At 45.2% G+C, this 15,635-nt stretch overlaps 1 protein-coding gene across 3 annotated transcripts in view; it reads right to left on the bottom strand.

Moving 5' to 3' along the window:
* npas1 (neuronal PAS domain protein 1) overlaps positions 1–12,870 on the bottom strand; it is a 39,455-nt gene extending 26,585 nt beyond the window's left edge. For 2 of the 3 annotated variants that reach the window (XM_029714552.1, XM_029714554.1), the window contains exons 1-2: positions 12,430–12,870; positions 1,281–1,447 (exon numbers count right to left, since the gene is read on the bottom strand). In XM_029714552.1, coding sequence (XP_029570412.1) covers positions 1,281–1,375 — 95 coding nt within the window. In that variant the 5' untranslated portion in view covers positions 1,376–1,447; positions 12,430–12,870. Of the gene's footprint in view, positions 1–1,280; positions 1,448–12,403 lie in introns of all 3 variants that reach the window. The other variant, XM_029714553.1, reaches the window with a different exon arrangement.
* Between the last annotated feature and the right edge of the window lie 2,765 nt (positions 12,871–15,635).

The raw sequence follows: 15,635 nt of genomic DNA, 5'->3' as shown, positions 1-15,635 counted from the left end.
TCGTGTATGCTGACAATGACCCGAGAATAGTCATTTAAAAAGGTATATAATGACACCTGCAATGTTAGTGAACCAATCTCAATTCTAACCGTCGCCAGCAGATTGTCTGTCTGTGTAATTACAGACAGAAAGTGCTCTATCTACCAGGGTCTATTCCCCTGTCACACTGGTATACACATGACTATTACACAGCACAGCTAGAGTCTCTGCTTCCAACACACACACGCACACACACACACACACACTAGCATCCACACTCTCGCTCTTTCTCCGTCTCACACACAGCCATGCGACTGGCTGGCGGATCCTGGGCTGCAGCGGTGATTGAGGGATCAATTGGAGGGGGAGGGGCCGTGTGGCAGTGGGGGCCCAGGTAGCCTGTCTCTCTGATTGGGTATCGACTCCCCTCAATGGGGCCTGAGTGGTAGAATTATGTTGTCACGGCGACTCCACAGTTTGTGTCTGTGGTAGAATAAAGAAACAGCATTTCTCCCCCGTGTCTGTGACATCGATTCTCATTCCGGGCCTGCAGACTGCCTGCCACGGGAGGGTGTGTGTGTGTGTGTGTGTGTGTGTGTGTGTGTGTGTGTGTGTGTGTGTGGTGTGTGTGTGTGTGTGTGTGTGTGTGTGTGTGTGTGTGTGTGTGTGTGTGTGTGTGTGTGTGTGTGTGTGTGTGTGTGTGTGTGTGTGTGTGTGTGTGTGAGAGAGAGAGAGGGCAATAGAGAGAGAGAAATTGAGGAAATAAAATGTGTGTACGCATGTTTCCGTGTGTGTGTGTGTATGTTTCTGTGCTATTACATGCATGTTTGTGGTATTTGTCCTCATCGGCCAACACATCCGTGTTTCCCCAGTCGGTCTGTGTTCTCCAGGGTGTGTAAACAGCTGTGTTAAGAATAGCTCTGTCCTCCACAACGTCTCATTATTATACGAGCTCAACTCATCTGAGAGAACAATCGATACTCACCCATTGATTCTGCTTAGTTTTTATATCCGCCTATAAATGACCGTCCCATTAATAATCCCAGCCAAATGTACATAATCTCCCACTAAGGGAAAGGGATTAACAGCCATGACAGCCAAGGCTACAGAGCAATAACCATTTTACTATACAGTACAGAGTGTGTGACAGGGGCTGTGTAGGTGTGATGGTTTAGAATATGAGTAAGTATTTGTGTGTGTGTGTGTGTGTGTGTGTGTGTGTGTGTGTGTGTGTGTGTGTGTGTGTGTGTGTGTGTGTGTGTGTGTGTGTGTGGGTGTGTGTGTGTGTGTGTGTTTCTCACCAGGGCAGGGTGGGGGGTTTGGCCAGTAGTCCCTGTAGGAAGTCCCACTCCACGCTCACACACTTTCCCTCGCTGACGAACGGCATGGTCGCCATCCTCCAATCACACGCAGCCGCCACCTCTAACGGAGGCTGCGATTGGCCGAGGCTGTGACAGGCTCAGACCCCCTGCAGGAGTGAGGAAGCGAGAGAGAGAGAGAGAGAGAGAGAGAGAGAGAAAGAAAGAGCGAGAGAGAGAGAGAGGGGGAATTATGGTTAGTTAGGTATGCATGTCTCTATAAAAGCTTTGAAGAACGTCCAGTGCTAAAAAAGCCATTCAGTACAGAAGTCTCACTCCGGTTAGCAAAGACAGGGCAAAGCAGAGACAGTAGAAGATCCCCCCCCTGCCTCCCCCACACACTCACCCTCTGGCTCCCAGTTCTACCAGCGGTGCCAGTTGGCTGGCCTCCCTCTCCCCTCCCCCTCTCTGCCTCTGTGCTCTGGTGACCTTTAAAAGGTCAACGTGGCCTGCAGCAGCATGGTGTCCTGCCCTGCGGCCAGGGGTGCCCTCTCTACCGCTGGGTCAACAGTACCAGGGGAGGGGAACCAGGCTGGGCTGGGTAGAATAGAGTCAGGCTGGTGTAGGGAGCTGGGATATGTAGAACCAGACCGGGCCGGGCCAAGCCATCACGTTATGTTGAGATTTCAATAAAATGACTTTCTATTTAATCTTGGTAATCCAGAACTATAATTTAGCATCATTTGGTGAGATGTTTACTTAGTCGGTCTACATGAGAACACTTTCTAGTGCATTTAACATGACTGTGACCACACATGCTGTACCTTCCAATTCCCAACCCGGCATCACATCACTGTAGAATCTCTGTAGCCGACACACCATCCCTGAGCCGTGTGTAACAATGACATTTTACATCACCCTCCCCAACCTTGCTAGCTGAGTACATCGCATTGTGTGCTGGGGAAATAAAAATCACACAATGTGTCTTCCACTCATCTCTCACACACACACACACACACACACACACACACACACACACACACACACACACACACACACACACACACACACACACACACACACACACACACACCACACACACACACACACACACTGTCCCGTACCTGTATGTTTATCTCTTAATTGACCCTATCTGTCCTTATCTAATCTGTGTCTCTATCGACCGGGCGTCTCTATCTCTATAGACAGAAGGCCGGCAGCACATCAGCGGCGGCGTGGGCTGTAATGGACGGGGCCTCAGCGCTAATTATTCAATCAGCTTCATAACCTTGTCGCAGGTTGGGAGGCTACTAATGCACTCCCCCCCAAACGGACCGCGCCAAACGCTCTCTTATGTCAACCGTGTCATCTGTGGAGGGTTATTGAAAACAACAAAAGATTATTCAGATATAAAACATACTGTAGCCTTGCCAAAACAGCATGACTTTGGTATACAGAACCTAAAAGTATTGTGTGTGCGTACGTACGTGTGTATCCAAGCACCTGTGTGTGGGACATGTGAGTGCATGTGCTTCCATCTGTGTGTGTATCTCTGTGTGATCCCCTCATGCTGTGGTTGCCCTGCTCTCTGCTCTGCGGCTGGCTCTCGTGTAGACAGCACAGGGCTGGGAGGGAGGGCGTTCGCCGTTCAGAGCCTCTCCGTCGGGTTGGTCGGTCGGTGAGTTAGTTCGTTTGGCCGCTCCGCTGTCTGTTTTCAGCGGGGGACGTTTAATTAGAGCCTCCAGCTGTCAGAGGTTCGTTAGAGCGCTCCGACCCTCCCCACGGAGCTCTGACTGGGGGAGTCGGGCAAATGAACACATTTAAGGCAAACAGCACGCAGACAATTGCCTGCTGGAATGCCACTGGCTCCCCAGGCTGCAGGGAAATGGCTGTTGTATGCCTCACATTTCTCCCCTAGAGCCCCACAGATGACCTGGCCAAGGCTGGGGGGAGCTGGGTCTAAATACCAGCTAAGACCCCCACCCACCTAACTGTACACCTCAGGGACACAGTCAGCCCTGGTAATGTCAGTTGGAATAGAATAGGATAGAATAAAATAGAATGGAAGTGAACGGAATGGAATGGAATGCGCTCGTTAAAAAATACAAAATAAATGAGTGCCCGCGATAGCCGAGTAACATTGGCCGGTGCAGCGATACAGTTAGGCCGTCTGCTTTGACACTGGGAAAGACAACAGCCTCTCCTTATCTTCCCGTTTCCCCTCTTTCTACTCCTCCTACCACGATGAAATACTGTCTGTTTTAAAAGGTTTACTATGCGGTATGACTGGTCCCTCAACCACCTGACAGGACAGCTGGTTCCCCAACTCACAGAAGGAGAGAGAGAGAGCGCGAGGGACCGTAGAGGTGTGAAAACACCCAAACCATACAGAGGCAAAAACTCATCCATATCAATTTTGTAGACTAGCGCAATATTTCACTTGTAGAATGTGAAATGTTTTCTTTCAGTGGGGGATATTATCACATAGGTGAATAGACCTTGATGAGTGGCTGGAGTGTCCATAAAGAGGTAGCTCAGATTTCTGGTCTTCCATGGGTAGATGTTTCTCTATTTACTTTTTACTCAACTACTGATCAATCCACTGCTACACTGGATCGTTGGACATTATGATTTCTCTCCCTCTCTCGCCTCTCTCTCTCTCTCTCTCTGTCTATACTTTTCTCTTGCTCTCTCTGTCTCTCTAAGGTTCGGTATTCCGGTCCTCAGCCGGCAAGCCACCTCCACATCGAAGCGCCGGCTGCGTCTGACCTTGACTCATTCCTGGACCAAGGTTCTCTCCAACTCTCAAGGGCTTAAGCACTTCCCTCCGCCCACTGCACCCCTCCCTGTCCTCCCCAACCCCCAACCAGGTCATTAATTATCTAATGGAATCAATACGCTGTTAGATTAGACCAGAGTGACCATGCCCACCCCCAGGTATCGTCACGGCAATGAGGAGGGAAGGAGGGATGGAACGGAACGAAGAGAGCGGCCACGAGAGAACCAGAGCAGTTTGGGTTAACCATTCATTCCTAAAACAGGCCCTACCTACAGCTGAATGACCACAGAACCAAGAGGTCTACTGTAGAACCTTCCAGAGAGAAGGATGAACGGAGAGGAGAGGGGTGGATGGATGGAGAGTGATGGAGGGATAAAGAGAGAGAAGGATCGGTGAAGAGAACGAGAGAAGGGAGATAGAGAAAGGGGTGGATAGAGAGAGCAAAACGAGGAGAGGGAAGTTTGCTCATGTTTACCTCTACTAATCGATAGCTCTCTCCCTCCTCTTATTTCACAGGGCCTCAGTAGGCTTTCTTTGATGTCCTAGTCCTCACGGACACGCTGCAACAGAAAATCCATGCTTTTCAATGATGATGATCCACCGTGGGGCTGGAGCTCTGAGATAGCATGGTAATACTGTACGTGAACACTGTCGATACACCACAGACCAACTTTAACAGTCCTAGATGAAAGTAGTAGCCCTGACAGCTGGTAGATTAATATCAGAGAGGGGAATAAGCAGGGAAATAAGATTTCTTATGAATACAATTGCATTAGAGTTATATAGATATACAGAAGTATTGGTAAAGGCTTTAGAAATCTAACGATATAAAGTTGAAGCAACACTTCTGAGTCAGAACTGTGACAAATTCACCAAAGATCTCCTAAACCGTCCGAAAGGAAAAGAGAAAGGACTTAAAGAGAGAGAGAGAGAGAGAGATGCATAATGTTGCTGAACCTGATCATTTTTTTTTATCTGGGAACAGTTTAGAAGAAAGACACTAAATCCACTCCCCTCGGGCAGGGAGAACATCACCACTGACCTTTAAATAACCACATGCCATAGCCCAGCACACAGTGTAATGCGCGGGTTGACTCATAACCCCGCAGGGCGGGTTTAGGGTCATGAAATATTGTGTGGGTGAAGGGCGGGTGGTTGGCGAGCGGGTTGAATGAAGAGAAAAAAAGGCATAAAATATCCATAAATGTATAATTATTGTGCAATTCATGTCTATAGACTACATTGAAGTTTTTCGTTCATTATTTTTATCTGGCATTAGTGCATAAGCCTAAGCTTTACGGCCTAACTGTATGTGTGCGCCAGATACACACCATTCACCAAATGCTTTTGGGAACTTGAGGAGAAAAAGTTGCACGGGAACTGTTCAGAGAATTTTCTATATTGGAGGGTTGGAGGTCGGGTTGGGGTCGGGCCTCAGATTTTCACTTTATTACAAATAGTCGGACGGTTGCAGATGGGTTATTCGCACATGCGGGTGGGTTCGGGTGAACAAACAGCTGAACCGTGCATCACTAGCACACAGGGTCACACACACACACACACACACACACACACACACACACACACACACACACACACACACACACACACACACAAGTGCTGACACATTAACATAGAAATACATTTAAATAGAAATACATGTATACAAATATCAGAGAGTTCAGTCCAGTATCAGTGGCTTACAAGGGTTGCATAAGTTGTGTAGGTGAGTTCCAGTGCAGAATGGATTTCAATGCACCTGCCCTGTACTTGGTTTAGCACATGCATGTCTATTCACGTTGTCTGTTCTTTCTTGGCAGATGTACTGGTCTGTATTTCTGTGGGGGCAGTATGTAAGAGTGAGCAAGAATATTTACGTAATTTGTCAGTGTGTATATATTGTATCCTTGTCCTTTATGTACAGTACAATATTTTAAAGAGAGTGTGTTTGAATATCCTCAGTGTACATTTATACTGAACAAAAATGTAAACACAACATGTAAAGTGTTGGTCCCATGTTTCATGAGCTGAAAAAGCTGATTTCTCTCAAAGTTTGTGGACAAATTTGTTTACACCCCTGTTAGTGAGCATTATCCTTTGCCAAGATAATCCATGACAGGTGTGGCATATCAAGAAGCTGATTAAACAACCTGATCATTACACAGGTGCACCTTGTGCTGGGGACAATAAAAGGCCACTCTAAAATGTGCAGTTTCGTTACACAAACAATGCCACATATGTCTTGTTTTGAGGGAGTGTGCAATTGACATGCTGACTACAGGAATGTCCACCAGATTTGTGCCAGAGAATTTAATGTTAATTTCTTTACCATAAGCCTTGTTTTAGAGAATTTGGCAGTATGTCCAACCGGCTTCATAACCGCAGGCCCGTACCTCCACAACTGGCTTCTTCACCTGCGGAATCATCTGAAACCAGCCACCTAGATAGACGATGAAACTTAGAAGTATTTATGTTTGTACTAAAGACCTTTTGTGGGGAAAAGCTCATTCTGATTGGCTGAACCTGGCTCCCCAGTGGGTGGGCCTATGCCCTCCCAGGGCCACCGATGGCTGCGCTCCTGCCCAGTCATGGGAAATCCATAGATTAGGCCGTAATTAATTTGTTTCAAATGACTGATTTCCTGATATGATCTGTAACTCAGTAAAATAGTTGAAATTGTTGCATGTAGCTTTTATATATTTTTTCAATATACAGGTAAATACTATTCGTATTGAGTGATTCCTCAAATACCCAGAAAAAAAATACCATGATTTGGGGGATTTTTACTTAGTGTAATCCATAGGATGGTCCTTTGGAGGATGGATTGTTGACGTGTATTAGAAATGTGTATTTAAAAGCATAATTGAGAAATAATTGATCATAGTTTATGACATTTTGGCCTTACCCAGGCCTCCTTTAAGACTCCATAGTGTTTCTTCTGTAGGTGCTGCAAATATGAGTAGTATTTTCATTTCAATAAATATATTTTTTTTTTAGAATCATTTACAAATATTGAAAAATATAAACATTAATATTTCAATATATTGTTGAACATAATATACTCTATGGGCATATCAAAGTTTCAGAATGGGATCTCTGCTAGTTTTAAAGTTATGGCCCATTTTATAGAGAGAAATTGGCATAGTAATGTAATTGGCAATGTAACCAATCACAGTACTCCTTTTACTTGTGTCATTGAATATCCTGCAAATCACCAGCAGAGGGCGGCCATTTTGAATCCATTTTCACATTTACTCTGTTGGTAATGCTTACAAAAGGTAAATTCGTAAATTCACTCTGGAGTGCCAGAGTGCGTTCAGAGTGCGCTCTGGGTATTTGTAATTTCAGAGCTTTGTCAGATTGCCTGTTTGTAAATTGGACGCTCTGGCCGGGGAGTAAGGTTGATCCGAGCGTTCCCAACCTCCCAACGCCAGTCAAGCACCCAAGCTAACTGGCTAAAGTTGCTAGCTACTTCCAGACACAAATGAGAGAACACCTCACTCTGACCATTTTACTCGCCATAGCAGAGCTGGTTAGGCTGTTTTCACGTTGCCTAGAGCGTTGGTGACTGCGACTGTGCTCCTGGGGGGAAAAAATATACAAATCTGCCCTCGTTTACTGACACCGGTCATATTCAACAGGTGTTGCGCGTTCGTAAATTCATCAGTTATTCTGCGCTCTGGCACACTCAGACGAGAGTGCTGTGAAATCGGAGTAGATAGCCAGAGTGAATTTACGAACGCACCCAAATTGGATCAGAACTCAAAGTAGCAGAGATCCCACTCTGGAACTTTGATATGTTCGTAGAGTATATTTTGTTCAACAAATATATAAAAACATTTGCCAATTTTTTTTTTTTTATGCTATGTTTATATCTTTAAATATTCATAAACGAATGTAAAAAAAAGTATTGGAAATCAAAATACTACTCATACAACAGAGCAAGCAGTCAAGCTTCATATTACACCAATGTTGCTTTGTAGCCTCTACAGATAAAACATTATGGAGTCTTACAGGAGGCCTGGGTAAGGCCAAAATGTCATAAATATGTCAACTTTGATCAATTATTTCTCAATTATGCTTTTAGGTACAAATGTCAAATATATGTCAACAATCCTTCCTCCATAGAACTATTCTATGGATTACATTTAGTGAAAATCCCTCAAAATCGTGGTGTTTTTTTGTCTGGGTTTCGTGAGGAATCACTCTATTAGTATATAAATACCGGAACCAAATGTTTGTAAATATAGCTTGATTTTCATCCAAATGGTGACAGATTCTCATGTAAATAATTCAAAAATCTGCAAAAAACAATATGCTCATATTCCCACCAGAGATGTGTTTCCATCAAATTGACTTGTTGTGGATAAAAGGCTGTGCGTGATGACAAAGTACACATAAAAATAACTTTTACGGTTAAATTCCCATGTACTGAAAGAAAAAAAACAAAAGAAACAAATGAAATGTATTTCCATCACATTTTCAACTCTACTGATGGTTTCGTCACAAACAAAATGGTTATATAGTGCAGATGTGTCCACTCTGTTCTTGGCACGTGTGCAGGTATAGTTTACTACATGATGAGGTTATTATGGACAAAATGGCAGCCAAGCACAGATCATCATGTCACCAGAATAAGACCCTGGATATTTATTGGAAAGGAGCATCAAGCTCATCACCGAGCACATTCACCTCCCTGTGAAGTTCATCGTAACTTATTTCATCTGTAGCCTAATAGACTGCAGCTTTCCCCAGTCCTAGCGGAAGCCTGGGAGAACCACACAACATATCGTTGCGTGACTCCAAGTTTACTTCGATGATACTTACATCAATATTAGCACATAAAGGCGTTTCCACCGCCGTTTCACGGATAATTCATTTTACAGATCCCACCTTGTCTAGTGCATTTCATTTTGTCGACATTTGAAAATATTTGTGTGTATGACGACACGCGTGTGTACATTTACATTGACGTAATTTAGCAGACGCTCTTATCCAGAGCGACTTACAAATTGGTGCATTCACCTTATGGAACAACCACTTTACAATAGTACATCTATATCTACGTACATCTATGTCTCCTCTCAGAAAAAAAGGTGCTATCTAGAACCTAAAAGGGTGAAGGCTGTCCCCATAGGAGAACCCTTTGAAGAAACCTTTTTGGTTCCAGGTGGAATCTTTTTGGTTCTAGGTAGAACCATTTTGGGTTTCATTTAGAACCCTTTCCACCGGGGGTTCTCCATGGAACCCAAAAGGGTTCTACCTTTAACCAAAAAGGGTTCTAGCTGTAACCAAAATGGCTCTCCTATGGGGACAGCCAAATAACTCTTTTTGAAACCCTGTACAGTGTACAGGTAACTGCCAAAATAAAGGAAACGCCAGCATAAAGTGTCTTAATAGGGCGTTGGACCACCACGAACCAGAACAGCTTCAATGCACCTTGGCATAGATTCTACAAGTGTCTGGAACTCTATTGGAGGGATGCGACACCATTCTTCCACAAGAAATTCCCATAATTTGGTGTTTTCTTGATGGTGGCAGAAAACGCAGTCTCAAGCGCCGCTCCAGAATCTCCTATAAGTGTTCAATAAGGTTGAGATCAGGTGACTGAGACGGCCATGGTATTTGGTTTACAACGTTTTCACGCTCCTTAAACCGACCGCTCATGCCCTGTGGGTGGGGGGCATTGTCATCCTATGGGGACATAGCCATGGTAGCCAAAATAATGACCAGCATTTTTATACATGATCCTAAGCGTAATGGGATGTTAATTGTTTAACTAACTCAGGAACCACACCTGTGTGGAAGCACCTGCTTTCAATGAGTTTTGTATCCCCCATTTACACCAGTGTTTCTATGATTTTGGCAATTACCTGTATGTATGCATGTTTGCATCCGTGTGTGTGTGTGCGTGAATCTATGTGTGTATGTGTGTGCATGCGTCCGTCCGGTGTGTGTATGTATGTGTGTGTGTCTGCGTCCGTGTGTGTGTGTAAATCTTCGGGCCGCTGGCTCCCTGCAGGGCAGTGTGTGAATGACAGCATGGGTTATGTAAGGAGCCACAGCGGGACAGAGTGGACAGTCTGACCGGAGATCAGGTCAGCAGAGTGTGACACTAAACACATCTCACTGACACTGAGCTGACACCCTCTGTCACTGACGCAGCCAATCGCACACTTCTCTCGCTCGTGTGTGTGTGTGTGTGTGTGTGTGTGTGTGTGTGTGTGTGTGTGTGTGTGTCAACAGTCAGACATCTCTGTGTGTGAGTGTCTGTCTGTCTGTCCTCTTTGACGGTGAATCAACAGTCAGACAAACGAGAACGTCTACCCGTCTGTCTACATGTTTATCTATTCTTGGCCCTGAAGAAAGTCTTCAGAAAAGGCCATTTCAATGACTATCTGACGGTCTTCAAACATGTCTTTCCCCATCCACAACTACTGACGCCATCCCAATGTCAACCTGTCAGATCTAGAATGGTTCCAGACATCTCCGACCCTCTACGTGACTGTTGCCTCTCAGACCCCCGTTCACTGCAATAAGGTTAGTCCAGTGACATGTCATTCAACAGAGCAAAATACATCACGGCCCGGTTGCCCAGGACGATCCCTTCACCCGAGCGTCTCTCCATATCGTGGAAAAAATGTAAAAGTCATTTTGCGAGCTCGACTGCGTATTCTCGCTAGTACAGAAAAGGACACGGTCCAGAATGTCAAATCCCCAAAACAGACAGAGATAGAAACAAATCAAAAAAAGGCAAGTTCTGGTTTGAACACGGTCCGCGGTCAACAAGGACTAACGTTAGCTATTACTGATTGACGGACACAATGCGCATCTTCTCCTTTCAGAGCCTATAGGAACGAGTGACCTTAGAAATAGCCAGCGTCTGTGAGACCAATCATGTCTGGAGCGGTTTTCAAATATTTTTGGTGATACAGACACAACCACCACAGCCTGAAAACATCTTCTGAAATCAACACTTTTAGTGTGGTCTATGAAGTGGTTGTGTATTATTGGGTGGAGGGATTTCTCATCACAGCTGCAGTGACTGAGCAGGTGGAGCTCTATAGATGGTGGTGGTGGTAGGATCATGTGCTGTTATACCTCACAGCACACTCACACAGCACAGAAACATTCAATTACCGTCAACAAACAACACACTCCATGAAGGCGGACCAGGACACACCTGGGTAAAAACACTGGTCCCTGTGTTTGTTTGTGCACACACACACACTTGCTTGTTAACGTCTTTCCTAAGTCACTCTTCCATCCTCCCTTTTATATAGTTGTGCTGCGTCTCTACAAACACACAGCTTACAGAGCCTTCGATGAACAACATAGTCAAGCATAACATACCTGATGATCCCCGTTCTGTTGATTGGTGTCATTATATAAAAACATTGGAGATATTTACTACTTCATCACTAGGCACCAGATTACACAGGCATTTTGTAACAGTCATTTACCCAATTATGGCCACCTGCTGTTAGTGCCCTAAAGCACTACAATCATCCGTCCAGCCAACTGGGCTTTTCTCTCGTTCCTTTACAGCAGCTCACTAATACTATTCTGAACGAGCTACAGAGGACAGGAAATGACCATATTTGTATAGAAAAAACGATAATGGCTTAATGATAATAATTAGAATAATAGATGTTGACCGTTCAGCGCGCTGGCAGAAATAAACAACTTAGGAAGCAAGTACTTTTCTTATGTCTGTTATGGAAACAACTTTTATCCAGTTTACTTTAGAGAGTGAGGGTAAATACACAGACAATACATCCAGTCCCGAACAGACAAAAGAAACTAAGCAGATATTTACACATATATTTATATCCAATGTGTTTTCCTTCTCCATGACCAAAAATATCACATATCCATCCAGTTCTAAATCTAAAATACACTATTTCACATTTCTTGTAACTATATTGTTTTCCTGTCCAAGGTAAGCTGAACTAACGATACACACTGATATTTCCCCAGACGCTATTAATCCAGTTCAAAGATGAATATTTACCCGTAAATGGCGTGTTGTTACGGATCAGACACTTTTCTAAGAGCAGAGGACTATCATGTGTCAGTATGCATGACATCTCCCAAACTTTGCTTAGAAATGAGGAGAGTAGACAACATGCAAAAAGGGAGACTTCCCCTAAAACGCTCCGAAACAAGTAACTTTGTCATTATTCAATAAACATGACATCTTAAATACACTCTCAAACTGACATAACCATCTAAGTACATAACACTCACATGACTGTTGGAATGTCATCCAGTTTCTACAACATCAAATCAACTTCATCAAACAGTGGAAGTGTGTGTGTGTGTGTGTGAGCGTGTGTACACTGACCAGAACTTGTTCCAGGATGGCCTCACCTGATGGGCATTTCCAGCGTTGACTCCCCTACTCTGAGTGGACGTACTTTTTCCTCTTCGTCCTCTATCCTTCAGACTCCTGTGCCCCCCAAAACGGCCCGGCTGGGGTCCCCTGCTCCCAAACGCACTGGGGGTGGGCTGGCTGGGCTGAGAGGCTGGACCGACTGGAGGCAATCCCCTCACACTCACAAAAGACCTGGACACGCAGGCAGGCGGACCCACCGCGGAATCTGTTGCAAGTGTGTGTGTGTGTGTGTGTGTGTGAGAGTACGCAAGTGGTGCTAGCTGGTGGAGAAGAGAGGCTATGCTGGCTCAGGATCACTTCACTAACACTCTGCTCCCTCTGCCACTTCTTAGAGATGGACTAGGATTAGGAGACAGCCAGCGTGAGATTCTCTCTCCCTCGCTCTCTTGCCGGCATGCTCCCTCTCGCTCTCACTCCTCCTCCTCTCCCTCTCTCTCCGTCTCTCTCTCTCTCTCTCTCTCTCTCTCTCTCCGTCTCTCTCTCTCTCTCTCTCTCTCTCTCTCTCTCTCTCTCTCTCTCCGTCTCTCTCTCTCTCTCTCTCTCTCTCTCTCTCTCTCTCTCTCTCTCTCTCTCTCTCTCTCTCTCTCTCTCTCTCTCTCTCTCTCTCTCTCTCTCTCTCTCTCTCTCTCTCTCTCTCTCTCTCTCTCACTCTCTTTGCTGAGCTTCTTTCTTTTAATTTCCTCTTGGGAAAGCTGCGCACACCGGTTGTCTCTCTCTTCACCCTCTCTCGCTTTCTCTTCCCCTCAGTCGCTAGTAAATATAAAAGGCATGGTTGTACAGCTCTTGCCTCGGTCTCCCTCGCTTTTCCTCTCTCTCTCTCTCTCTCTCTCTATCGCTCTCACTCACTGTCTCTTGCTTTCGTTTACCCCCTCCTCCCACAGCCCCTCACTTTCTTTCTCTGTCAAAGCTGCCTTTCAAATGCTGATTAGCAGGGAGAGTAAAAGACAAGCAAAAGAGAGGGAGAGAGAGGGGGAGAGAGAGAAAGAGGGAGGGAGGGAGAGAAGGAAGTAAGGAAGGAAGGAAGGAAGGAAGGGAGGGCATGTGTAACTGAAGCAAGTGGGAGATTCCATCACATACAAACACATTGTAAACTGTTTCCCTGGTCTTATACAAAGTCTATCCAACAAACACGTCCACATTACGCACCCAAGTGAGCATCTGCAAAACAATCACACAGAGGGTGCACGTGAACAATCATTTACACACACACACACACACATGCACGCACAAACACACACATATGCGCACACACACACAAGCATGTGCATACATGAGCAAATAATCACATTCAGAGACTCACTCAAGTACTCTCCCGCCAACCTCCCTCCCTTCCTCCACCCTCGGTCCCCCCTTCCCCCCTTCCCTCTGTTCGTTCCCCTTGCCCTCAAACACTACTCAGAATATTGATACATCCCCCTCCTTTTTTCTCTCCATCTCTCTCCCTCCATCACTCACTTTCTCCACTGAATACTGATAGGCTGTCTACTCCGTGGTCTGGGTCTCAAATCTCCCCCTCTCTCTCTCTCTTCCCCGCTCTCTCTCCCTCTCTCTCTCCCTCTCTCTCCCTCGCTCTCTCTCCCTCTCTCCCTCCGTCTCTCGCTCTCCCCCCCCTCTCACTGCACTCACCAAAAAAAGAAAAGCAGCTACATAAAGGGGAAATAGCTGAAGTTAATGCATTGAGGTGGACATAAAATCAGATAAGTACCATTTTAGATTATGTCAAGCTAAAAATGAGCTTAACATTGTGCGACGGAAAGGGACAGAAGGGAGAAGAAAAGTGCTACTTTGGTAGCGGGCGACGGAAACGAGCTGACTCGTAGCAACAAAAAGAGAGGCGTGTGAAAAGTTCAGGCAAATGAAGACACATTCAGTGTTTTGGTCTCCCTGGCTCATTGATGTGAAGGCAGCCACGACCGTGAATGAAAGAGTGAGAGAGAGGGGCCAGTAAAGTCCTCAAACACCCCCAGTGGACCCCCACCCCTCAGCAGTTTAAACAGCCGACAGCCCAGCCACTAGAACAAAAACAACACTGAGCACGGGAGTAAAAAGTTCCCCCACTCAAAAGAAGAAGCCCAAAGCGAGAGAAGGGCCTTTTGGGGGTTGTGTTTGTGTGCGTCTACTCCTCTCTTCTGTCTGTTTTAGAAGAGATCCGCTGTGAGACGGAGAGACAGAGTGGGTGATTTTGCCCTCCAAGCCTTCCTGCAACGCCCTTGAAGGAGTGACTCATGGGGACTTGTGTCTGTCTCCATATATAATCATCATGCACAGGGTTCGGAATACAGGTCTGTACAGAGTTGCCAGGCACTCCCATATCAAAACAAGGAACCCCCTTGTGTCTTAAAAATATCACCTTGGGAACAGTCATGAGCACAAGTATCAACATTGCCTTAGGGCACCCCCAGGAGTTAGTGTCATTCAGACTTAAATGACCCATATCAAAGATGGTGAATAAATGAAGATGTCCCACTCTGTTTACATTGGGAAAACTTTTCAGTTCCAGTCCGCTTAACGTACTTATGGCTCTCCCATAGGCACCAGTGCATTAGCAGCTGGGTCTGGTCTGCTTATTAGTTCATTGACTGTGTATGAACCTTAGCATTTTTTAGGGAGTGGGACGTCTCGCTTCCTCTTTCGTCTCTGCCCATATGATCACTGATATTGATGTGTGTGACCCTATTGGACGCTAAGAGAGACCCGCCCCTATACCCTCTGACCTCACCTGGCTCCGCCCAGCACGCTCAAAACGTATTCTGGGGAAATAGATAAAAAAAATCTCCAACAAAGTCTTGAGAAATATTATATTTGACTAATAATACAAATGTGTCATTCTTTTTTAATAACAAGAAGTGAAGAACCTTAATGTGAAGTGTTACATTCCTCAAATCTGTTTACTTAGGTTCCCAGTGCCAAAAAAAACAAAAAAACAGATGTGTTGTTATCCGCTGTGACTATAAAACAAAACCGTAAAATACAACGACGGTGTTAATGACTGTAAGAGCCCTATAAAATACATTGCACCAGGTGGCATATAGCAAAATAACAATACGCTTTCTATATTATCCCTGGCCTGTATGCAATATGCATGAGGGAACATGGAAGACAGAATCTGCTTCATGGAAATGATTCCAAATCTTTCAGAAGATATTCTTAGAGGACATGTACCCATTAAACCGCTTTTTTC

This window comes from Salmo trutta, chromosome 26, assembly GCF_901001165.1.
Source record: "Salmo trutta chromosome 26, fSalTru1.1, whole genome shotgun sequence".
Taxonomy (NCBI): domain Eukaryota; kingdom Metazoa; phylum Chordata; class Actinopteri; order Salmoniformes; family Salmonidae; genus Salmo; species Salmo trutta.
The sequence above is the reverse complement of the archived record's forward strand: the minus strand, read 5'-3'. Positions and strand labels throughout refer to the sequence as shown.